Source organism: Archocentrus centrarchus, unplaced genomic scaffold (genome assembly GCF_007364275.1).
Source record: "Archocentrus centrarchus isolate MPI-CPG fArcCen1 unplaced genomic scaffold, fArcCen1 scaffold_55_ctg1, whole genome shotgun sequence".
Classification (NCBI taxonomy): domain Eukaryota; kingdom Metazoa; phylum Chordata; class Actinopteri; order Cichliformes; family Cichlidae; genus Archocentrus; species Archocentrus centrarchus.
In genome coordinates this window covers 1,447,651-1,474,623 of record NW_022060277.1, presented here as the reverse complement: position 1 = coordinate 1,474,623, position 26,973 = coordinate 1,447,651, and the positions used below count along the sequence as shown (strand labels likewise).

The window sequence follows — 26,973 nt, the reverse complement described above, 5'->3', positions numbered from 1 at the left end:
CTTTAATGTAAAACACAAAAATGTAACAAACAGAAACGACCCGCACAGGCACCAATGGGCCCAAAGGTAACACTAGTTATTTTATTAGGGTTCACATGATCTTTGTTATTTCAATGTTTGACCTGCCAACAACCAAATCTACTAACTAATAAAATGAAATGCCAACAGGAGGATTTGGGATCAGAGACCACAGCAGCACTGAGTCACAGTCAGCTCCACAGAGAAATCAGAGAGGAGTTATTGTTGAGTCTTCAGTGCTGCTCTCTGTCCTGATGTCCATGAGTGGGCAGTCTGAAGTCACAAAGGGAAGCAGCTGTTTTATTCCAGCTCTACCAGCAGGTCTCCTTCCCCCACCGTCTCCCCCGGCTTACACTGGACACTCTTAACCTGAAAGGCAGGAGGACACGTGGTTAAAGCCACAACTTATCTTTAAGCTTTTCCCAAGTGCAGAGAAGGAATATTTAAACACAGTGTTTCCAAACATCCTGGTTTTATTTGGGATGAATTTACACAAACTAAATATTTCACAAAAACTTCCAGGGTCAAAAGCATTAGCCCTCCTGATGCTAAAGACACTTGTGTGTCCTCGCTCCTGGATAACAGCCTCACTCATGTCTCCTGAGCAATCCCAGCCCATCCCTCTTTGGGAATCTCCCACACTCCTCCAGATTTGACGGTCTTCTGGCTTGGACCTTGGTCCTCAGTTCACTCATAGATTTCCAACATGAAATCCAAACAGTGACGCGCATTTTGGCTCATTGTCGCGTTGGAAGACAGAAGCAACGATCCAGACCCAGGTTTGCCTTCAGAAGCTTCACACATGCTCCTTTCTCCAGGATTCCTTCAACCTTGATCAAATTCAGAGTTCCAGACGCACTGAAGCATCCCCACAGCACGATACTCCCACCACTGTTTCTCTGTGGGGACACTGCTGCAGCGTCTCTGCTGCAGCGTCTCTTTCTCCAGCCTGTCCTCAGCGTACTTCAGTCTGCAGAAGTGGAGTTTTTCTTGCTCTGCAGCCTCGCAGTCCATTCCAGTGCAGGGTTCCAGTGACTGTCTTCCAGGCTCGGCTCAGACTGGTGTCTTGGCAGTTCTTCTGGGCTCTTTAGACACATCTCACTAGTTTTCCTTCCCTTCCTGCCTGTGTCTCTGAATTTCCTCATGGTACTTCTCACTCCAGTTGTTGACACTTGGAAACACAGAGATCTTTGTGTATCCACGTCCTGCTTTGTGAGCGTCGGCACTTCTTTGTTTTTGGTGTGAAGTGAGAGCTCACAGCCTCGCTGAAGTTTGACTGTGTGTGAACTGGAAGATAACCTCAGTCTGAGCTCGATGTTACAAACTGAGCACTAAAGTTAAAGAGCATCATTGTTTTCTGGGGTAATGATACTGACTCGTCATTTTGGGTTTTCTGGAATAATTCTGTCATAGTGCACGAACAGAAAAAAGTGCTTTCTAAAGAAAACTCTTATAATTTTGACAAAAACTGTAATTGTTGTGTGTGTGTGTGTGTGTGTGTGTGTATAATCATTTGGTCCTCATCTGAAGATGAAAGTCACTTCCTGTTACCTTTGCTTGCTTCACTGCAGTCAAACTGTTCTGCATCTTCATGGCTTCAATAACACAAATCTCCTGACCTTCTGCGACCTACAACAGAAACCTGGAGTCCATAAAAATGTATTTAAAAACAGTAAACACACAAAGAGGAAAAGGACGGCAGCAGGAGCCTGAGATGACAGCAACTGTACAAACAGAGGGTCACACACTCCTGTCACATGTGCACAGGTCATTTACAAACTGCTACAGTAACTTTTTCTTTCCTGGATCTGCGACCTTTGACCTGTGAGCTGAATCTGAGATTACGCGTGAGCAGTGAAAGAACGTCATCATTAATGGAGCTCCGTTATCAGGATTTAACATGGACATGTGAGCGAAGGAGCACCTCCTCTTTAACCCTAACAGCAGGTGATACACCTGTGACCTGCCCCTACCTGCCGTGAACAGCTGGTTAAGACCGATTGTGTCACCGCTGAGACGTCTGATCAAACACACTCTGAATTACCATAATTACACAACCGTTTACTTTCTGAGGGGCCCGTGGTAAAGAAAGGGTTAATCGATCTGAGGAATATGAATGATATCAATATCCCAAATTCTGTTTTCCTTAATAGCTGAAGCTGGATCTAAGTTTCTGCTTTGATTCTGAAGTATGAGCTGTAACCTGACAGAGGCCAGTCTGCTGATGGACCTGATGCTGTGAGATCTGCAGAGGAAGAGATGTCCAGGTTCTCTGCTGCACACTTCAAACTGTGGGTCAGCAGCACTGCTCACTGCATTCAGTGTATGAGCACAACAAGCTGCCACCTATCACAGTCACTTTGCAACACAATGAATGAAGTTCAGTGTTTTATGTCTGTAAAGCTTCATTTTAAACAGTGTGTACATGTTGTAAATGTCTACACTGGGATGTGTTACCGTGTCTCCAGGCTTGACAGATACAGCCACAACTGTGCCCGGCATCGGTGACCGCAGGATGCTGCTGGTGTCCTCGGAAACTTTTTCTGGCATGTAGGAGTTCAACTCTGAAGCCAACATGGAGAGAACTCGAACCTTAAACTAAATAAAAATTAAAAATCGTATGAGGAACACAGGAGGATGTTTAATAAGACAGAACAACAACAACAACGTGCTTCTGATACAAGGTCTTGAATAATCAGGCCCCATCTTATCTCAAAGACCTCATAGTACCATATCACCCCAACAGAGCACTTCTCTCTCAGACTGCTGGCTTACTTGTGGTTCCTAGGATACTTAAGAGTAGAATGGGAGGCAGAGCCTTCAGCTTTCAGGCCCCTCTTCTGTGGAACCAGCTTCCAGCTTGGATTCAGGAGACAGACACCCTCTCTATTTTTAAGATTAGGCTTAAAACTTTCCTTTATGATCAAGCTTATAGTTAGGGCTGGATCAGGTGACCCTGAACCCTCCCTTAGTTATGCTGCTATAGGCCTAGGCTGCTGGGGGGGGGGTTCCCATGATGCACTGAGGGTTTCTTTTCATTCACCTTATTTACTTTGTTCATGCTTCACTCTGGATTTAATCATTAGTTATTATTAATCTCTCTTCCACAGTGTGTCTTTTGTCCTGTCTCCCTCCCCTCAGCCCCCCTCAGCAGATGACCCCCCCTCCCTGAGCCTGGTTCTGATGGAGGTTTCTTCCTGTTAAAGGGAGTTTTTCCTTCCCACTGTCACCAAGTGCTGCTCATAGAGATGACCTGATTATTGGGGTTGTCTCTGCATTATTGTAGTCTTTGCTTGGCAGTGGTGCAGTGGGTAGGCGCTCGCCTTGCAGCTGGAAGGTTACAGGTTTGAGCCCCTGTCCCTGTGCTGTGTTGTGTCCTTGGGCAAGACACTTAAACCACATTGCCTAACGGTAGCGCTGGTCTCTGGCTGCATGACTGCAGATGCTCGTCTCTGGATGAGTGATCTGGAACCATCATTTTGTTGTGCGCACAATAACAATGAGTTGAATCTAACACATAAAGCACCTTCAGGTGGCTGTTGATGTGATAAAGCATATTACACATCAGACTGGTTATGTCATTACAGCTAATTACCCTTTTTTTGTTTAAAATTACGACTCTGGTTTTCTTTAACTATATTTTACTATTTGAAGTCACTTTATAGACATTTTTATTAAACGTATAAAATGTGCCAAAGTAATGACAGAGCTGACAGTGTGTCCTGCATGTCAGCTTGCAGACACTGGCCTACATTTTGATGCATTTGATTTTTGAATGAAACCTTCAGTCTTACCAGCGTGCCCAGGTACTGAAGGACAATCATTCCTGAAGCATCTCTAGAAAGGCACTAAAAAATAAAGACAACATATTGTCTGTATTAAAAGTGACCTTTAGTTTTTATTGTAACACACACACACACACACACACACACCTTTTGGTGTTTGAATGTTACCTGTAGCATTCTGTGAGCGCCGTTGATGGTGAGCGGCAGCAGAGGAGAGGCCAGATTGACTGCTCCCCAAACTTCCACCTTTGCTCCATCCATCTCCACCTGCAGAGTTAGAACTACAGACTCATACAGCTGTTTTATTATTTGAATGACTCGTGACTGCTGGTGACACAATAACTACTGCTCCTATTAATGCATTAACTGGTTCCAGTGTCACATAACTTGGTCCAGTGGACCAAGCCCCTCTATGACTGCGTTTCTCTCTGACAGTCTGACAGTCCTCCTTATGCTCTTCAATGCCATGTGTCCACACAGTGCAGATAAATCTGCTCCCATTACTAATGTAGTACTGTATCACCCGGGCTGGGAGAGCTGTTTCCATGGTAATTAAATGCAAGGACCAGATTAAATATTCATTCTCTCCTACCTGCCGACACACGCAGTTGTTGCACCTGTAAATACTGCAGTATTCGGCCGGACACTTCGACAGAACGTGTCTGTTGGTGCGTTTGGTCGCTCTCACGGCGGGGCCGAGGATTCAGGAGAATCAGAGCAGATGAACCGAGTTCAGACTCGTCAGCGCAGCGAGTAACGCTGGAAGTCAGCAGCATGACTGCGATCGTCGGCGCTGTGACTGTCGGTGTGTTTGAAAGCCGCAGAGCTCCAGCGTGTCGGCCATATTTCTTTGTTCAACACTATGTTCTGTTAGGATTGTGAGCAAATTTCACATGTATGAATATACAGCATAGCAGCTGTAAATGAATGCCCTCCATTAGCGGCCACAGATCCACCAAGGCCCCGTCGGCTGGATCTGTAAAGGTGCTTTTCTGCTTTTTATGAATGCACTTGGCCAGTACCTCAAGACACAGCTACCACAGTACCACTGTAGTTTTACTACTGGAAACTGTATCCATCACTGCTCTCTGGATGCTGCTGCTCGTCTGCACACGCACAGATTTACCTGTTTGTTGGTATTTATATGTAAATCTCTGCTTGGGCTGGTTCCTTCTTATCTGTGTGTAAAAACCACAACCAGTCCAGGGAAGAATAAATTTACACTGTTATATAAGCTGCACACAGACTACTTTTCATTGTGTCAAAGTGTCATTTTGTCAGTGTTGTCCCATGAAAAGATATACTTCAATATCTGAGGTCGATTATCTCCTCAATAGTTTTACATCCTCACTGCGTATAACTTTGGATACTGTGGCTCCTCTGAAAAGGAAAGCTTCAAATCAGAAGTGCCTGACTCCGTGGTATAATTCACAAACGCACAGCTTAAAGCAGATAACCCGAAAGCTGGAGAGGGAATGGCGTCTCACTAAATTAGAAGATGCTCATTTAGCCTGGAAAAAGAGTTTGTTGCTCTATAAAAAAGCCCTCCGTAAAGCTAGGACATCTTACTATTCATCATTAATTGAAGAAAATAAGAACAACCCCAGGTTTGTTTTCAGCACTGTAGCCAGGCTGACAAAGAGTCAGAGCTCTGTAGGGCCAAGTATTCCTTTCACGTTAACTAGTAGTGACTAGAGAGAACATATTCCCCTCTTCTCTTCAGTGTCTGTTCTCCTGTCCTAACAATCATTTCTTAAAGACCTACAACCCAACAACTGCTATGTTCTAATGAGGAGCTCTATCATTGAAATGAACTCAGGATCTTCACAGTATGGTACTACGAGCACGCTGCTCTCAGACTGCAGGCCTGTGGTGGATATTTAAAAGTGGAACCAGCTCCCAGTTAGGATTCGGGACCCCGTCTCTACTGTTAGGATTTTGTGATGAAGCTTCGAGTTTCAGGTGATTCTGGTCATTATTCTGCTGTAGGCTCAGACTGTTGAGTGACTTCCTGCCATATTCTGGCTTTTTCTTCACTCAGCTCTTTTCACTTCACAGATAATTATACACCACTGCTGCCTGTGATTACATTTTGTCTTCTTCTCTCACAGCTTGCATTTTGCCCCGTCTCTCTGAGCTCTCCTCTTTCCTCCCAGCTGTGGCAGATGTTTGCCCTCCCTGAGCCTGACTCCACTGGAGGTTTCTTCCTGTTCAAAGGGAGTTTTTCCTCACTGAGGTCTGTTGATAGGATACGGTCTGACTTCTCTCTAATTCTGTAGGTTAGAGTACAGACAGAGCAGTGCGGTGGCTGAAGTGGTGCCATAGAAATCAAGCTGATCTGGAGTCAGTCTCCTCAGCGTTCTGTGTATGTGAAAGACTGCGTGTGGTGGCAATCCTCTGTCTCTGCACAGCACTTCTGTTTCCTGTGCTGGTCACACACTGCTCATTACCTATGGTGGGCAGAGCTGAGCCCTCTGTTCACTTAATACTCACAGTATAACCAGCTCCTGATTTGCTGATTTCCACAGCACGGCGTTCCTCCCCCAGCTCCACACACAGCTCCCAGCGGTTACACTCCACAGGAGCGGAGGCCACCCTGAAAGGCACAAACTGCTTCTTTTACTGGGACCAAGGCATCAGTGCTGCTGCACACAGTGGACGAGTTTATAGCTCCAAATCATTCTTCAGTGTGTTAAAAAGCAACTGCTATGCTTTAATAAGGGGCACTATTACTGAAATTAACTCAAATGAACTTCACCATAAATATGTTTTTGGCTAAGACAACAAAATGGACTTAATGCAGTATCACTGCCATGGCACTCAAACCAGATGAGCAGAGTATGAAGGTTTGTGGGTGTGTATGACAGTGAGAGTGGATGGCAGTGCTTTGAGTGCTCAGTGAGAGGAAATCACTATATGAATGAATCCCAGGTTATGAACATTAATTTGAGTGAACCCTCTGAATGTGCTGTGCCTGATTAGGCAGATCAATCTGACACTTTCTTAGGATGCAATTCCAGCCCTATTCCTAACTCCCTTATCTCCCAAGAATCCCACCCTGTAGACCCAACCAGCACGGACACTAGCACGGTCACCTCTGGTCACCGAGGAGCTTCTGTGAGCGAAGCTCTGCAGACACGTGGAGCGCTGCTGCTGCTGCCAGCAGCTCCCTGTGTGCGTCCACCCCGAGCTGATGCCCCTTAAAGCCATCAGGGTAAACCTCTGGGAGGAAGTTTGTGCTGATGTCACCAGAGACAAAGCGAGGATGGGTGATGATTTCTCGCAAGAGAGGAATGTTGTGGGTCACACCTGGAATGAAAATGATCCAACTTCTTTAAAGAAATAAAAACCAACAACAAAGGTTGTTTAAAAACGTGATTTTCACTTTTACCTCTGATCACATAGTGATCCAGAGCATCCTCCATCCTAGCCAGGGCTTCGGCTCGTGTAGCTCCGTAGGTGATCAGCTACAAAGTAACAGCAGAGAATTTTATTATTATTTAACCAGTCGTTAGAAACTGTTATGAATCTGGACAGCATGTATCTCTAACACAGCTCTCATCAGTGAAACAAAGACAGGAACATCCCATTCTTCTTCTACTCTCACTGACCACGATTCTAACATTCACTCATAAAGCACTTCACTCTATAATCTACACTCAGCCGTTAACCCAACATGCATGTGTTTGGACTGTGGGGGGAAGTCAGAGCACGGGGCTGGGGTTTGAACCATGAACCTGCTGTGATGTGACAGTACTAACCACTGCTCCCCCGTGTCGCCCACAGTGGTGCTGTGGTTTACAGTTTAGACTTCATCTGCAAGTTTTAGAGAGTCTGAATAACAATCAGAATCAGCTGCAATGATCTCAATAACCTTTTAACAGATTTTAATCACATTTATTATTCTAAGGTGTTTGCTGTTAGAATAAGTGTTATAATTACCTCAGTGCATTAAGTGATGATTATGTTTCCTGTTTATACATGTGGTACAAGTCATCTTTCTGCCATTTTGGACCACAGCTGTACACAAACCAGATTTTTCCACTGTGATGTCACAGGTATGTACCTTTCTGAAGTCACAGGTGCACCCTGTTAGTCCTGGTTGGACCCACTTTGCATTTAGAGCTGCATTAATTCTTCGTGGCACACCTTACACAGTGCGGGAAACGTTCCTCAGAGATTTTGGTCCATACTGACGTGACGACGTCACACTCGTGATGCGAATCTCCCGTTCCCCCACATCCCAATGGTGCTCCACAGGATTGAGATCTGGTGACTGTGGAGGCCGTCTGAGTGCAGTGAACTCACGGTCATGTTCAAGAAACCAGTCTGAGATGATCTGAGCTCTGTGTTATCCTGCTGGATCAGGAGATGGTACCCTGAGGTCATAAAGGGGTGGACACGGTCAGCAGCAACACTCAGGAAGGCGGCGGTGTTTCCATGATGCTCAGTTGCTACTAAGAGGCCCACACCACCAGCAGCCCGAACCATCGATACAAGTCAGGGAGGATCCATGATGTCGTGGTTATGCCAAATTCTGACAGAACGTCACAGCAAACACAGATTCCTCAGACCACGTTCTTCTGATCTTGTCCAGTTTTGGTGACCGGTGTGAACTGCAGCCTCAGTTTCCAGCTCTTAGCTGACAGGAGGGGCACCTGCTGCTACATCTGCTTCAAGGTTCAACGTGCTGTGAATTCAGAGATGCGCCTCTGCAAACCTCGGTCATAAAAAGCAGTTATCTGAGTTCTGCTGCCTTCCTATCATCTCGAAGCAGTCTGGTACTCCTCTGACCTCTGCATCAACAAGGGAGCTGTCTCTGTAAAGCCCAGAGACGGCCGTGTGGGGAAGTCCCAGTAGAACAAGCACGGCATTTTCAAAGTCACTCTGATGAACTTTGTCGTCCAGTCTGCCCACAATTTGATCTTCAGCAGATCATTCTGACCGTGTCTACATGCTCCTGTGTGATTGGCTGATGAGATATTTCCATTAAACAGCAGATAAAAAGGTATACCTAATGAAGTGGCTGTGAAGCAGTGCACTGACTTTCCTGCTACACCAATACGCTCTGATTTGAACTTTATGGAATCTCACAAATAAGAAGGTCATTCAAGACTGCATTTTCTCTGTAATCACTGACCTTAGAGATCATGGGATCATAGTAGATGCTGATCTCACTTCCCTCCTGAATGCCACTGTCCACACGGACCTGACAGGAATGACAGGGAATGCCATGAGCCAGTAGGTTGTGTGATAAGGGGAAAGAAACTTTTGACTGACTGATGGACTCACTTTGTTAAGGCTGAGTGGCTCCTGGTACTGAGACAGTCGTCCAATGGAAGGAAGGCCAAAAGACTTGTAAGGATCCTGCCAGAAACACAGGCTTTTCCATTTATCCGCGTTTCACTCACAAATGTTTCCTTGCTCATTGTCCATGTCAGTGTGAGGACAGTGAGCAAGGACAATCACATTAAAACTAAATGTAAATAAAACAGAAACAACAATAACAGATGTGCAGTTTCCACAGTTTAGTCACTGTTTTATTTACATTTTCCACTTTTATGGAAATGAGTTGTGTTCACGTGATCTGTTACACACACACACACACACACACACACACACACACACACACACACACACACACACACCTCTGCATAGACACGACACTCAACGGCCCAGCCATCTATTGGGATATCTTCCTGTGTGTGCTGCAGCTGGTAACCTTTGGCAACCCTGATCATCTGCTCCACCAGGTCCAAGCCCGTTATACACTCTGTGATTGGATGCTCCACCTGGGGTGAAAGAGTTAAATACAGAAGACAGGATTCAGCTCACATTGGCTCATCTTGTGCTCCATTTACAGTGATTTCCCTCTTAGAGCATCCTGACATACAGTACCCGTCTGTATCTGCACATTCAAGGCTTCTTTAAACCTTCTACACTGGCCTGTATGGAAGCACTGCTCCTCTAGCTTCTAGTTATTCAACCAATCACAGTACAGTGATCCCTCACCTATGGTGGGGGTTACGTTCCAGAGACCCCCGCGACAGGTGAAAATCCGCAAAGTAGCAGCGTTATAGTTATTATATATTTGTTGTATTATTTATACATATTTTAAGGCTTTATAAACCTTCCCCACTCTCTTACTACAACTTGAATGATGAAGATGATGAATTATGTAGCTGTGCAGTACTGATGGCGATGAAGGTGGTCTTCGCCCTCGGGCGTAACTTCCATTTCCTCCTAAAGCCATAGGTGTAACTGATCTCTTTGTCTGACTGATGAACACAGTTATGGGTGTTACAGAAACTCCTATATACCACAAAATCCTGCAATATAGTGAAAGCTCCACGAAATAGAATTGAACCGCGATATAGCGAGGGACCACTAACCTGGGCTTCCAAACCTTTGCGGGCCATTGTGCAGTAAACAGTGACCCGGCAGTAGTTCAAACAGCCAATTTTTCAAACAGCCAATTTTTATGACACAAAGGTCAATGTTGGAAGTTTATCAGCGTTGGGAAACATGAAACCGCAGAGCAAAGAGAAAGCACCCAACAAATGATGGGGTGGGGGGGGGGCATAGCCCAACAACAACCCTGAACTGAATAAGTGGAAGAAAATGGGTGAATGGAGAGATGGGTGGGTGGTGGTTATTTCACAGATGAAATGCTTCTGTGAATAGGTGTGTGTTGTTCTGGATTGTACATAATTTTAAATAAATTGACATTTACAGCACACGGCACATAAAGCTAATTTAAAGCACTTTTCTAGTCTTATTAGCCACTCAAAGTGCTCCAGAATCCCTGAGCACACACAGGGAGAACATGGAACCACAGGAATGCCCTTACCACCAAGCTAGACCTTCTCACAAACCTGCATCAGAAGCTGACCAAAGTTATTTGTCCTTCTAAGTGACTCAGAAATGCAACAGCTTATTTGTCTTTGTGGATTTCTTCTATAGAGATACAGGATAATCTAGCTTTAGGCCTTTTCTGTGGTTTGTTAACTGATGCTATACAAAGTCATTGGAGAGCCATGAAGCGTTTTCCACTTATTTAGGCTGTCTCTATTGTACCTCTGATGAAAAAGGCTTTCTTGTTCTTCAGTAGGTTTTCCAAGTACAAATGAAAGCTAAAGAAATTTGAAAGATGACTTTAACAGCATTAACTGGATGGATGCACACATGCACACTAGTAAGGCTGAGTTTCACCTGTACTGACATATTTCATTCCCTAGCCAACCTACCCTAATCATAATAATAAAGATGATAAATAATGACCCGTGTGAGAAAGAACCGGCCAAATGACTCAGTTACATGAATACACAGAGACCTGTAGTCGTGTGTTCATCTCCAGAAAATAGAAGTTCTTCTTAGAATCCACTAGAAACTCCACAGTTCCAGCAGAGGAGTACTGCACAGCTCTGGCCAGCTGAACTGCCTGTTCACCCATCGCCCGTCGCGTGGCAGGGTCCAGGAAAGTACTGGAGAGGCACAAAAACTAATTTCAGTGAAACACAAACAAATAGCTTGAGCATGGCTGCGAATGCCGTGTTTCCATTAGTGCCTACTCAGCACGGCTCGACTCAACACAGTTTGTAGGCATTTCCATTAGTACCTGGTACCAGGAACTTATTTAGTACCCACTCAGCTGGGGTTCCAAGCGATCTGAGGCAATCCGAAAATGTGACGAAGAACAGCATGCCACTGATTGGCCAGGGAGTGTCGTCACTAGTGAAGTCATGAGAGCGACTCCTTCGCTAGAATCAACCGCGCCATTTTTAAAACCCGACAGCAAGAAAATGGAGGCGCGGTTAAATGCCCAGACCGACAGTTTGCAGCGGTAGTTTTGCAACAAAAGAGTCATCTGAAACATGCACACAGCATACATATTTTAATACTTAACGATGATAACTTCATCCATCAAAACATTGTACAGGGGACTTATGCATACTGACGATCGTAAACTAGCATTAGCTAACGTTAGCTTGGCTCTATCTCATCCATTGCTGTGCTGTGTTTTGAGTCGCATACAAATTACATCAGGAGACTACTGCCCGTGTTGCTATATCAACTCCACCCACATTGAGATGGTACTCAATTCCAGTGAAAACAAAACAAGACCGTGGCGAGTCGAGTCAACCCGCATTGAGTAGGTACTAATGGAAACGCAGCATAACTGGTTTAAGTCTTCTGAACTGTTAATGATGTAGCCAGAGAATTGTCCAAACATATCTATCTGTTGCATTAAATTTGGGAACTGATAGACTTAAGAAAAATAATTATGTCATCTGCATATTGGAAAATTCAATGTTCCTGTCCCCCAATCTGGACGCTTAATAGGCCTCTTTGTGTTCTTAGAGTCATAGCCAGGGGTTCTATGGCCAGTACGAAGAACACTGGTGACAGTGGACAACCCTGGTGAGTAGATTGGTTTAGAAACTGTACTATTTGTTAAGATACTGGCTGTTGGATTTGTACTCAGGCTTTTAACCCATTTAAGAAAGCTCGTTCCAAATCCAAATCTAGACAGGACATTAAATAAGTAGGGCCATTCTAACTGATCAATGGCCTGCAGAGCATCCAGTGATAGTACCACCATGTCTTTAGTATAGAATTTTTCATGAATCATGTTTAGGACTCTTTGAATATTGTGAAATCCTTGGCGTGGTTGTATAAAAGCATTTTGATCATTATGAATTAGGCGTGGAATATGAGGATCCAACCTCAGTGACAGAGCCTTACAAACTATCATTTTTTCTAAACTTATTTATACTCATATTTAGCGCTTCTGTCTTTAGGTTACAATGGCCCAGTTTTTCCTTCAATGTGCTGGAAAGGTCAGGATTTGGGGGAAAAACATTAGGCAGGGGGTTCATCTTATTTATGATCAAAATCACCAATTGGGATGACTTCTGAAAATCTACATTAAATACAGACGTCAGGATAACATTACAGCTCCATTTCATAACAGAAACCCCTTCAGCAGACGTCTGATCATCTACTGCAAAATTATTCTGCCCTAATTTGGAGGCCTCGCTCTAAACTTTTATCCAAATACTTTGAGTCCCTCCTGGGTTACTACAGATAAATACATCCTCCATCTTCCATGTGTTTTCAATATTAACAACACTCATTAAATCAAAACTATTTTAAGCATGCTGTAAGAGACTGTATACTACATAATGTCCTTCTATTCATATAAAAAATAAGCCAGATATAATGCATACTTGCAAGGTACACACATCATATTATACTCGTGTATGTACAGGAATATGACTACATAATCTGCTGATATTAATGCATTATGTATAACATCACTATAATCATAAGGAACCATGTTGTTTACATTTGAGCAATATTGCTGGTTTTAGACAATGCTCAGCCAATCAGAAATTGTTATTACAGGCTAATCAATCAGGCTGCAGCCTGGAGCTGATGCTCCTATAAACAGACCGGATCTTTACCTGGAAGTTTCTCACTATCAGCTGCTGCAGCTGTTCAGGGACTGAGGAGGAATCCCACTTTCTCCATTTCACTCAATAATGGCCAGTAGGTATAGCCAATTGCACAGCACAATATGATCACATGATTAGGCTAAGCCAATCATCTATGAGAAAGAGCCTACATATCATTAGCATATATAATCATAGCATTAGCAGCCTGAAATCCTCCATGTTGTTCACTCTCTGCTTCAGATAAATACAGCCAAAGTGTACAAAGGTACCAAACATCCATGAATATGAATATCATGCTGCACAGTAAAGAACACACACACACACACACCACATTTCATGGCTCCCTGTGGTTTTGGAGAGCAGAGATTCGCTCGGATGGACAGCATGATGACAGTATCCTTCTGCTTTATACCGAAAAACCAGAGGAGCCGGCCTGCCTTTGTTTCTGTTGTACTTTCTTTTTGGAGGAGTTAAAATGTTTTAATTTACTGGTGTTTTATATTATTTGTCTTCATAGTTTAGGTCCATTATGTTTTGTCAACAGATGATATTATTCATTGTGTCGACTTTAAATCATATAAATATACCTGTAATGTATTTATACTCAGATAAGGCCGAGTTAAACTCTAAGGAGCTTTAAAGAATTAAAAAAGTGGATGTGGAAAAAAAGGAGCCTAACAGGGGAGTCAGTCAAAATAAAAGCTACCTGCCACAAGGGGGCACCACAGCAGGGAGCGACAGTTTCAGTCGGCAGCGTTTTACACAGATGCCCAACCTGACAATCCAGCTGGAATTAAACCAGCAACCTTTTGCTTACCAAGTAAACGTGTTAACCACGACTACACCACTGGAGACAAATTCAGTTGAAATAATGATCATAATCATATTACTATTATTACTACGAAGAGGAAAACAGAGATGAAGAAGAAAGAAATGGCTCATTAAATATTGTTTGAACTTTGTAGAATATTGCTCGTACACATGCTCTGGGGACGCTCTGAATTATTATAAAAAATAAATCGTGGTAAGTTGGTAATTTTGTGGTAATTTTGATGAATTACAGATTTATGTGTGTAACATTTGCAGCATATGCACAGATTCACACAGATGTACAACTTGTGAAAGGCTCCCAATGATATTACACAGAGCTTCACAGAGCTGCTGTGAAGTACTACAGTACACAGATGGAACTACTGTCAGCAAGAACACCATAACTGCTGTTAGCTGGATAACTGGGTGAACCTTTCAATGAAGATCGCATTAACGAGCCACCCTTCACTCCACTTTGTTTTACCAGCTGGCTGTTGTTGCTACTACAAATTTCCGAGGTTCCTGTGAAAAAGCACGTTGGTATAAAGCAGGAAGAACAGCTCACTGACCTGGGCGCCTCTTCCACCACCTTCTGGTTCCTCCTCTGGATGGAGCACTCCCTCTCATTGAGCCACAGAGCGTTACCATGTTTATCAGCCAACACCTGAAACAGCCGCACACGTCACCTCAAATGTATGTTTACTACTCCCTATCCCCCCCCCACACACACACACACAGCACTCTGTATCCCAGAAACACTCAGTGTTCTCAGTGAACAAGAAAACAAAAATACTTAAAAACACAAATTGTCAAAAACTTGTTTAAGACAAAAAAAAGATTAATTTCAATGAAGTGACTTCATGTTTTTAGACTCAAATTTGAGCCGAGACGCTGAACTGAGAAGTCAGAAATGAAAAAAGCACAAAATCCAATGAAACTCATTTTTATGTTCAGGAAGGCAAAAATAATGAAGTGCTTTTCAATTTTCTTCTGCTTTTCTGTAAAACAGTAAAAGGTGAAAATAATAATCATGTTTTAACATTAGAAATGTAGAGCTTGCACATACTGCTGGTTGAACCATGACAGAAATGTAAAAATGACCAATCCTGAGGAATAAACCTTACACTGGGTGGTGGTCTGACAAATGTCTTAAGCACTGTATGACGTCCAGTCATTTTAGACCAATTTCAGTGAGTCTGTGAGGAAACGCTAGAGAGCAGGTCTAAGGATCAAAGCAGATGAACAACTCATCTGGCACCAACAATGGTGCTCGGTGCCATCTGCATCTCATGTACCTGAATCTCTATGTGTCTGGGGTTGTCTATGTATTTCTCAATGAGCAGCCTGTCATCTCCGAAGCTGGATGCTGCCTCCTGCGATGAGAAGCGGAAACCTTCCCTGTGAGCGGCACACACAGATTACAGATTACACTCGTTCCAGTGGACAAGTGGCAGGAGAAACAGCAGAAGTAAACATGAAGCAACTTCAGCAGTAACGGCTGAAGTTACCAAGTATATTAAAGAGTGATTGGGACACAGCTGCTCTCTCTGCTTTTGTCCACCTGTGTTTATCAGGTGGACACAGCAGGACTGGGAATGTTTTATGTGCACATTCAAAAAAGTCAAATATTACTAGTTTGTGTGTTATTAGGTTAATCAGGGACTTTTTATACTGTGATACACAGCTTCCATTATAGCTGGTCTAAGCTGAATCAGTGCACTGAGCAGCAGTATTATAGCCACAGCATCTGTAAAGCAGGCCTCAGTTTTCTGTAGCAGCAGGGACACAACGACATCACAACAAACAGCTGAGCAGAAGCTACAGAAGCACGAACTAGGAGCAGTAGTGGTACTCCTTCCTTCTACAATATAAGGCTTGGCAGTAGTACCTGAGGTAGAGTATTTTAGGTCATTACTACATAAGCAGCACTAAAAACAGAATTACTCCTACATGTATACTGAGGATGTGACACAGAAACACAGTAACACCTTGTCTCCTCATCATTCCATGCAATCCTCATGCCTTTCCCTCCTCCACCTGCAGAGGCTTTGATCATCACAGGGTAACCTGGCAAGAAAACAGAGATAAGACACAGCTGCAAAGATGCTTTTGTTGGCAGCATATGGAGGTGTTGGAGGCCATTAACACACAGGCAGTGCAGTGGCTGCAATAAACCGCAGACTCGCACCAAAGTAGATAAGTCAGTTTTAATGTTCAAAGCTTGGCTTATGCACGTGTGGGCAGCCCAGGAAGTAATCGCTTAACAAAAATGGAAGACAAGAGACCAAAAATGATCCCAAAATCATAAAATTCCAACATGGAAACATCCTGTGACAGATCCATATTTAAAGGTGACAAAAGGTTTCACTTATGTCTTCTATTTTTATGAGGCTGGAGCAAAAAACCTTCTGGAGCTTGATTCAGGTACACATGATGGCATTTCACGGATTCACTGCTACAGCAGGTAAATACAGTTCCTGCTCACTCAGATTTATTTATTATTATTTATTTAACAGCTACATGAAGATATACTAAATAAATTCTGCCAGTAACTAATATCTGAAATCAGACTGAATGCCCCCGTGGGTCAGGAAAAGATGGGCGAGATGGTTTCTGCAGTAACTCAGTGCGATTCGGTTTTGTCACATTTACAGCTGTAAACGTTCAGTGTGGTGAAAAATGATGACTTACCAATCTGCTGTGCAATCTTCACAGCCTCCTCTGCAGTCTGACACACAGGACGCAGTCTTTAATGTGAGTATTTACACAGGGTGTCTCTACTTCACTGGATGTTAAAATGGTAATATCACTGGATTACAGCCATACCTTGACAACTCCATCAAATCCTGGGATAGTGTTGACCTTAGCAGCCTTTGCAATCAGCTTACTTTCTATTTTATCCCCCATTGCCTGGATAGCGTGGGTGTCTGGGCCAATGAATGCCACACCTTCTGCTGCCTGGCAACAAAACAATGTACCGTGAGATTTGCTAACAACGACACTGACCAGTCTCACAACATAGTGTGTCTGCAGTTAGTATTTCCATCAAACAATTATTGTGACCTTCATATTAAGCTTCCCATTTTAATATATATGTTTTTGTTTTGCTTTTCCACAGAGTATGAAGTCGATGCTAATCTCGTGTGTACAACCAGAGTGTTGTAACCACATTATTACTTAATCACTGGAGGTGTTGTTCCTTAAAATATATAAGCTAGTACAAAGGTCATTACATATAAAAGATTAAGTTCCCACCTGACCTCCTTTTTAGTGCTCACAAATGAGTGATCCAACCCACACACAACTCCTAAAACTAGGTTCCCACTGTTATTACAGTGTTATTACTCCTTCAGTCAGCTCTTTACAGTCACAGTGTTTATAAAGGCAGACTACATGCAGCTGATTTTATACACCTGTGGCAGTAAAACACCTCAACTCAAGGATTAAGATGGTGCACTATTTTTGTCCTTATAGTGTACGTAGATGAAATCTGCGTGGCTATGGATTTTTTTCCAGCTCTGAGTTGACAAAAACTTCCATCTCATGGTGGATCTTATGTTTAAACTGTGGTATCACACATGCTGACCAAGGTTAAGAAGAAAAGTACACATTAATGCTATTAATCCAAGTTAAAAAGATTATGGTATGAGGTATCTAGGGAGCTTTATATAATGTTGTTCCATCATGAGGCTAAAAGTGTAAAATATGTCATAGAAGTGCATTTATGGACAATTCTGGACAGGGACAGTCTTTTCCCTTTACAGCACCACAGCAGAATCAGAGCTGTCTTTCACCTTTAAGAATATTTCATGAAATATACTGGGTTAAAATGTAACTGAATAACATAATCTTAAAGAAAAAGTCAGTTTGTGATATCTCGTTGGTGCCTGAGGTCTGAACCCCAGGAACAAAACCAAGGAATCCATTTCCTTCTTCTCAAAGTAAGTTTTTGTCCATCTGCAGGGTGAACGCTGTAGCATATCCCTGCTCTGTTCACAGCTCATGCTGCTGCTCATTCCTTCACATTATCAGTTACCACTGATAATACACAGCTGACAGCCACACATCACTCTGAGGACACCGTACGTTTCAGATCACGAGCTTCTCAAAGCCTTCTTCACACTCTCTCTTTGTGCCATTGAGGTACACCTGCACAGAACAGATGTGGCTGTTTTTTTTTTAAAGATTTTTAAAAAATCTTTCTTTAACATGCAAAGGTTTCTGGGGTCACCCACAGTTATGGTCTTATATGGTTATCTAGGCTGATTCTATGTTCCTGAGCTCAAGTTTGTGTACCAAGCACAAACTTGGTACACAAACAGTCTTCATGCAGAGCAACAATTCATCTTTAAGATCCTCACAGAGTTCTTTGCCATGTTGGAACTTTCAGTGAGCAGTATGAGAGAGTGTGAGAGCTGTACTACAAAACTGAACACACCTGCTCCCTGTGCACACCAGAGACCTAGTAACACTAATGAGTCACATGACATTTTAGAGGGGAAATGACAAGCAGTGCTCAATTTGGACATTTACGGGTGTAGTCTGTTAGGGGTAGTCTGGTTTAGACATTAATGGCTGTATATTGAGTTATTTTGAGGGAAGAATAAATTTACACTGTTATATAAGCTGCACACAGACTACTTTTCATTGTGTCAAAGTGTCATTTTGTCAGTGTTGTCCCATAAAAAGATATACTTCAATATCTGCAGACATGTGAGGGTGTGCTCACTTTTGTGATACACTGTATGTCCAGACATGCACAAACAGCTCTGCTGTTCTGTGTGCCACACCACCATGAGTAGAATCATAGCAGGTGGATAGTGTGTTAGGTTAAATGAGGATTATAAACTAGCCTGAGCATGGATGTAATATATCCTGAATAGAAAAGTGAAGTATAAATGTTAGTCCATTCCAAGCCCCTGCCACCAGGACTACCAGCTTTTCTCACAGAAACCCTGCATATTTTAGCACATGTCAATTAATGCTGAATGAATTTATAAATTTCTGGGGGGTTGGCATCCCCCGAAAAAACCCCCATCCCCATAGAGATGGTGTCTGCTCCCAGATCATCAAAAGACAAACCAAAAATAAGCAAAAAACAAATTTAGTATAAAAACTTACAAAGAATAATGTAACACCCTCAACTGCATCAAAAAGTAAAACAGTTAAATGTAGATTATCAAACATTAGGTCTCACTCCAGTCCCTGTTAGTACATGATTTAATAATTGATCATCATATTGATTTTTTCTACCTTATAGAAACCTGGTTACAGCAAGATTATTATTTTAGTTTAAATGAATGAACACCCTCGAGTCACACTAATTGTCAGAATCATCAAAGCACAGGCCGAGGAGGAGGAGTAGCAGCAATCTTCCACTCCAGCTTATTAATCAACCAGACAGAGTTTTAAACCTTTAACAATACTAGGCCCCGTGTCCGGGCCCAAAACATTTTGCCCAAAAAAAATCCAGGATTGTTAAAGAGTTGATTCATTTGAAAGCCTGACTCTTTTTGTCTTATTTAGTGCTCAGTTCAGATAAAATAATTATAGTGGGTGATCTTACAAACATTGTGTCTACTTACTCTGGATGGCATTACCATCCCTTAGTTATGCTGCAATGGGCCTAGGCTGCTGGGGGGTTCCCATGACACACAGAGTGTTTTCTCTGTAATTATTGCAGGATCTTTATCTTACAATATTAAGTGCCTTGAGGTGGCCGCTTGTTGCGATTTGGTGCCATATAAATAAAATTGAACTGAACTGAATGAACTGATAGTAAAGTCTGTGTTGAGACAAAAGTTATAAATTATTGCATTACTCACCAGTCGTTTTGCAAACTCTTTATTTTCAGAGAGAAACCCATAACCAGGATGAACCTTAACAGAGGGGGAAAAAATCATTTCAAATGCATTTCTATACTTTCAATAAATTATCAGGCAAAAACTAATTTGCATGAAAAAAATTTTCATGCATATACAATTGATTGGTTAAGCAATGGGAGTTTACTTATGGATTACCTGCTGTAAGCATCAATAAAAATCTAAGATTCCATTTGGCACCGCTCGGTGCATTGAAATACAGTCACATTATTCACAATTAGCCATATTTTATCATGTAGAAAGCCCCTTGAAAACATGTACTTCTTTACATTAACCTAACTGGATCTGAACTCACTGGCTTTGTGTATGAATGCACATCCTGGTTACTTCTGTGCAAATCCTCCAATAGTATTACTATATCTGACCTAGAGGCATTTATATATCACTGCCAACATGGTGCAAGTCTGAATGCAGATCGTTACACTAACGCAGACTGAATTGTGTGACCCGTGGGCCATATTCAACCACATCTGGCCCACAGGATTCAAACATAAATAAGTAATCATGCAGTTTGTTCCATTTCAGCCACCAAACAGTTTTTTGCAATTTTGTGGGAAATCACAGTACAACGTAGTTACTTTTAGTCTGAAGGTGACTGCTTTTTTCAAAATTTACATTCATACATGTGTCCAAGCAAATGCAGGTTCATGAGTTTGCTAACCCTAAAAGATCTCAGCACCACCCCCCCCCCCCCCCCCCCCCAAAAAAAAAAAAAAAAAATTAAAGACTGATGCAGAATGTAGAGGGGTTTTTTTTATATAAGACATGGACTTCTAAGTGTGCTTATTTTGTGGACACCAGACTGCTGTGTTTAGGCATTACAGTTTGAATAACCACTATGAAACTAAAGGCACAGAGAACTACAAGAACTTGACTGATGCAGAGTGGGAATGGACACCTGAACCTTTGCTAGCAAGGCTGCAAAACAACAGGGACTTTTTAGCAAGTTTTACACATCCAGTGATGGAGCAGTCAAGCACCAGCTCTGTGATTCCCCACAGCAGTTTATCAAAGACTGTTTGACTCTGCTGCACTAACACACTCTGAGAAAAATGAAGCACTTGAGAGTACGACCCTCTCCACAAGCCCGATCGAGGACATTGTGGGAAATTTGGAGCTTCCGTTCAAAACCAGAATGGACTGGTTTGAGTTTTTTCTCCTTGGTTCTGGATGACAGCTGCGATGCCTGCAACACTGGTACCTGCATGCTTAGATAGGCTGGGACTGAAATGGGACAATCTGGCAGGTGTTACAGCTGATGCTTCCTAATCTGACAGGGAAAATGTTGGACTTGGGAAGCAAACGCAAGATAAAGCGACTGAAATGAACCAGAACTAAAACTGGTGGTTTGGGTTGTATTAGACCCCAGGAGTGTAGGTGTTGGTTAGGTCAGTGCTAAAAATAAGTTTGAACTTCATCAGAGCAGGAGCACCGAATCACACAGTCTGCTGCACGTTTGGATCACTACTAGCAGAACACTTCAAGTCAGTATCACTGCTGGACTTTTATTTTTCTCTCAAAGAGGATTCTCCACTCATAAGGAGACTCACTAAGATGTTGGTTCTCTTTGGATCTACCTTCATACAAACATTCTCAGAGATGAAATTTAACAAATCCTGATACAGATCCTCTCTCAGTGATGATCACCTGTCCACTGTCCTTTGCATTTACACCTCAGACACTGAACCTGACTTTCATGCACTCATTCGAGCCGCACACAGCCTTGTTTTCTCTCACTGAACAAGAAAGAAAAGGCTGAAAAAAAACTGCACATGAAGTCATTAAACTACAAGAAACAAACGTTCAAGTCTTTGAAATTTTGCTAAAACGTGCACATTTTGTTCACACTTGTTTTTGGTTCAATGCTGATTAAATACTGCTGAAATGTTGCCTGTAACATTTACTCGCACCAGCAGGAGTTTATAAAGAGATCAAATTAATACTGAGCAGGACTGAGTTCAGATGATTCAGATGACAACAGTCCTGGGTTCTCATGACATTAGAAGAGTGTGTGTCTCCTCTAATCCTGAATGAGTGAAGTCCACAGAACGCTGTCGCACTAACGGGCTGATGAAGCCAACAGTGTTACAGAGCCTGCACCTAAAAAAGGGCTTTAAACACAGGCTATTTGAACTTACAGCTTGTGCTCCAGTCACTCTGATGGCATCCATGATGGCATCCATGTTCAAGTAGCTCTTACTGGTGGGGGCGGAGCCAACACAGACCGCCTCATCAGCCATCTTTACATGAACCTAGACACACAGACCAGAACACTGACGTCTCTATGAGAGGGTTAAACTGAGACTCACAAACACTGAACACAACACTTTGTTTGGGTGCTGAAAAAAAGCAACATAATGATTTTAAAACTAGACCTTTAAAAGCTTTTATTATATTTACACAGCTTACATACAGTAATCTAGAGATACCCTTGTTTCTGGGATAAGGATTTTATTACATCTGATGTGCTTTAAAGTTACTGGAGACATAATGACAAAGCAAAAGAAATATTTTGGAACAGCTATCACCAGCAAAAGCTGTTTACTCGGAGCCTTTTTAGAGTGTTTTATTCTTGGAAATGAATTAACATTTGATTTTCACCTGCTCCACAAACCTGGGATGGAGCCCTTCCACCTACCTGTAGCCTTCATTTAAGAAAGTGTTTACAGGAGAGTTCAGGCTTTAAAAATTCTAACTATAATTTAAGTTTGGTTTCATTAACTTTAGCTTAACCTGCTAAAATTCAAATAAGATTCAGATTTCATTTCACTGAAAACTGAAATGAAACACTTGGATACGAAGGACTAGTCGTCAGTTTAGCCTGAAATCAACCCGACCTGCAGCTCCTTTAACAACGGAGCTGAAATGATTTAAAGATGGACAGCTCTGTTTTTGGGCTGATGTTACCCATACACAATCATCTGGCACCACAGCTGCTGTCTTACTGTCATTTCAAGCATCAATAATCACACGACTGTAACCTGCAGATCCAGTTTGAACGGTCGGACATTAGTTTGAGCCTTTTTGGAAAATCAGGTCTTGTAATTTTGAAGAGTTTAACTGAGCTACCAGCAGGACCCCAGTGGGCTGATCTAGCAGCAGTGCTATTACAGATTTCAGTACTCAGGCTCTAAAGCAGCCTGGGCCCCACTGGTATGTTTTCTGAGGAGTAGTAGGTGAATTTCATGGTCAGGTTTCCTCTGCTCTGTGGATATACACAGGTGGAGACTCACAGCATTGGAGTCTACGTCACTGTGAACAGCTACAGTCCGGATCCCCATCTTCTTACACGTGTTGATCACCTGATGGAAAAGCACACAGTGTAAATACTGATGCTTCGCTCCACAGATATTAGCATTTTGCTGGCACACAAGAAGCATAGCTAATATTTGGCAGTGATGTTGTGGCTGAATGGTGTGTAGACATGATCAGCATGAGTGAACAAAGTGAGCAGAAAAAGCAGCCAAGCACAGTGATGGGACGCCGGGCGTCAGTGGGATGGGCTGCTGCTCTGTGTCTGTCAGCACTCTGGCAGCTCTCCACAGTCAGGAGTTTGGATACACCCACCCAATGAGTGCTGTAGTAACAGCTCGACACGTCCATGCTATTCTCACATTAGACTGTATGTACAGTTTCTGTGTGTTTTTCTCCTTTGGTGCTTGGACAGCTTTTAGGTATTTGCTTTTGGATGTCAACGATTTGCTCCTGATCATCTGACTCCATCAGAAAATCAGCTGGAGCAGCACATCCCACCACCATTCCAAGCTGCTACTGCCCAGGATCCCTCTCACTACCCATGGACTGTGTCAGTGTATCTCAGGACTGGTTAAGGTGACATCACAGTCCCAAAAACAGCTTCAGCTGGATTTAATGAACAGCACTTGTTTTGTGAGTCAGTGTTACCCTGCAAGCAATCTCTCCTCTGTTTGCGATGAGGATCTTATCAAAGGTCTGTGGAAGGAAGAAGCAGACAAACTGTTTATCATTCATACAGCAAAGACCTTCATTTAAAAAGAGCAGCTAATCAAACATGCTTCTATATCATCAGTACTGACTATTGTAAATATGAATGAATACATGGAAACAAAGACATGTGAGCCGTGCTTTACCTTTTCAGTGGGATTCGATATGGTGGAATATTGAGCCTTTCTTTGCACAGCACAACATCTGGACCGGAGTGGGGAATACTGCAGGATACACACAGCAACCACATTAGACTACCACAACTGCACTGTTGGTATGACAGACACACACACACACACACACACACACACACACACACACTGCTGCAACTGGTCTGTGCAAATCTGCAGTTTGTTTTGTATTACTAATAACTTATAATCAGTTTCTCTGTTAATATCTGACCATGCTGCAGAAATCACCTGTCAGCTTGTGTGTGTGTGTGTGTTTGGCCCCTTCTTTAAAGCATGTTGTTTTTTTGCTGACAGACTCGTATTAGTTTCTGAGCAGCTTTGAAACAGTCGCATATATTTTGCGCCTCCTGCCTCCGGCGCCTGTTGGCGGGCTGAGGGCTGCTGCAGAGGGCTGTGGCTGCAGGGCAGGGCGGTGCTGTCACTGCTTGTGTGCCTCACACACACACAAAGACTCCGGTCTCTGCACAGACGCCGTGCGGCGGATCTCAACACTGAACCCAGCTCTCAGGTTTTGGCGCCGTGAGACGAAGCAGGCCCCCCTGACCCCTGACCCCTGCTTTGTGACATAACTGGGCACCGGTACATACTTGTCAAGTTTCATCAGAAAATCCTTCCCAAACTTTGAGTGTGTCCCAACTTCTCCCGTCACTCTGCAAATGGCATGTCTGCGTTTCTCCGTCAGAAACACGGAGCCGGTCCTGCTCAGCAGGTCACGGACGCTGCACCGTTAACAGCGCTCAGTAAACTCTGCGTTTAACGGACAGCCCGGAGACCCTCCGCGGTCAGCTCACCTTTACAGCAAACAGCAGCCTGCTCAGCGGTGACGGGAGACTGTGCGCCGCCATGTTGATCGTCCACCACAGTGTCGTGACGTGCTGACGTCACGGAGCGCGGAGGAAGCGGCGTCAAAGCTTCAGCACGCGCACGCGCATTTTTAAAACGCTGTTTGATCGGGCAGTGTTATTTAAATTAATAGAACTCGATTTCTAGTTTCTGTTTCTATTAAATCCATTTTGTGTAGCAAATATTTTAAAGAAGGCTGTTTTCTGTGCTTCTGGATCTTTGATTCTTTATAAAATCAATAAATACTGTAACCCACCGTGGAAATAAAAATCTCTTAAATCCACTTTATTCACAACACAGACAACTTCAGATGTTTGAAATGAGAAAATTAGCATTTCAAGGAAAATTTTAGCTCTTTTGAATTTCTTGAATGTCTCCAAAAACAAAGGCTGGGATGTAGGTGTCAGTAAACGAACAGCTGCAGCTAACTGGGTTCTTTGGGATCAGACATGCTGGAATATATAAGGAGCGTCTTAGAGAGGCACAGTTTCTCAGCAGGTGGGCAAAAATGTACCTGTAGCTCGGGAGGTAGAGCAGGTCACCTACTAATCAGAAGGTTAGCGGTTCGATTCCTTGGGCAAGATACTGAAGTTGCTCTCCGACGTAAGCATTGGTGTGTGAATGTTAGACAGTAAAAGCACTTGGCTTAGCTACATATGGAAGTGCTTGTATGAATGGGTGAACCTAAATGTGTTGTATAAGTGCTTTGAGTGCTCAGTTGGAAAGAACTAGTCCATCTACCATTTGTAGAACACCTTCAGAATAATGTTCCTCAGAGTAAGACGGAGTAAAAGTATCAGAGTAAAATGGCAAAGACTGAATATCTGATCAGATATTCAGTCTTTGTATCCCTCACACACAGAAATCTCTGTATTGTTAATGCTGCTGTGCCTACCTTAGTAGATCAGAACCATCCCAAACCAGAAGGTTTGGACAATCTGCGTATTGTCAGGCTCCAACGTTTACCTGGAGGTGGAGAAAGTGTGAGAGACGGAGAAAGAAACCTGGAATCATCGGTTCAAATAACGGAGGTTCTGAATGCTGTTCGGTCTGAGGCGCTCGCTGTGGCTCACGTTTGGATCCAGAAACAGTGCGTCCTCTCTGGGCCAAAGCTCATTTCAAATGGAAAGTGGAAAACATATGAGGTCATATTTGAAATTTTTTTGGAAAACATGGAGCCATGGGGGTGCATCAGAGGAACTGGCAGCTTGCACACGTGGAAAGGCTCCATCAGTGCTGAAAGGTATACACAGGTTTTAGAGCAGCATGTGCTCCCATCCACAGACATCTTCTCCAGGGAAGACCTGGGATATTTCAGCAGGACGATGCTAAACCTCATCCTGCATCTGTTCCAGCAGCACGGTCCGGGTTAGCAGAGTCCGGGTGCTCAACTGTCCTGCCTGTAGGCCAGACCTTTGACCACCTGAGAGCATCAGGAACCCAAAAATACAACCAAGAAGCTGCAGGACTGCTGAGCAGCTGGAATCCTCTATCAGACACAAACAGGGCAGGAAGTCCAGCAGATGTTTGCAGGAACCTCTGTAACAACTGCTGCCATCAAATTCACACAGAGCTCATAATTCTGATGAAATAGTAAAATATTTTAAACATCTGATATGTTTTCTGTGCTCTGAATAAAATATGGGTTTATGATGACTGCACTGTTTTATTTACATTTTACACAACGTCCCATCTTTTCCTCAGAGGTCCTATCAGCCAAACAGATTCTCTCAATCTGTTCACTGCTTTACACACACACACACACACACACACACACACACACACACACACACACACACACACACACACACACACACACACACACACACACACACATTAATGCTAATCAGCATTTGTGTAAACACAAAGGGGAGTGTTTATTTGTCTTTAATGCTAAGACTGGTTTATACATCATGCCTCATCCACCCACAGTTATTCAGGCACTTTTCTAAGTGCTTTCTAACATTCACACCCCGATGAACAACTTGGGCGTCAGTGTCCTGGCCAAGGACTTTTTGGCATG

The 26,973-nt window shown here is 43.1% G+C and overlaps 1 protein-coding gene across 1 annotated transcript; it reads right to left on the bottom strand.

Annotated features, from left to right (window-relative positions):
* pcca (propionyl-CoA carboxylase subunit alpha) lies at positions 1 to 24,979 on the bottom strand. Its single transcript, XM_030725482.1, has 23 exons — positions 24,899 to 24,979; positions 24,063 to 24,140; positions 23,857 to 23,904; positions 23,187 to 23,255; positions 22,092 to 22,205; positions 19,897 to 19,950; positions 16,898 to 17,029; positions 16,763 to 16,799; positions 16,060 to 16,138; positions 15,367 to 15,469; positions 14,641 to 14,735; positions 11,137 to 11,287; positions 9,452 to 9,595; positions 9,096 to 9,170; positions 8,944 to 9,012; positions 7,195 to 7,270; positions 6,899 to 7,112; positions 6,297 to 6,399; positions 3,972 to 4,070; positions 3,813 to 3,866; positions 2,476 to 2,616; positions 1,570 to 1,647; positions 1 to 387 (listed from the first exon to the last, which is right to left on the bottom strand). The coding sequence occupies exons 1-23, from the start codon at positions 24,950 to 24,952 to the stop codon at positions 319 to 321; spliced, it is 2,136 nt and encodes a 711-aa protein (XP_030581342.1). The 5' UTR covers positions 24,953 to 24,979; the 3' UTR covers positions 1 to 318.
* Positions 24,980 to 26,973: the final 1,994 nt, after the last annotated feature.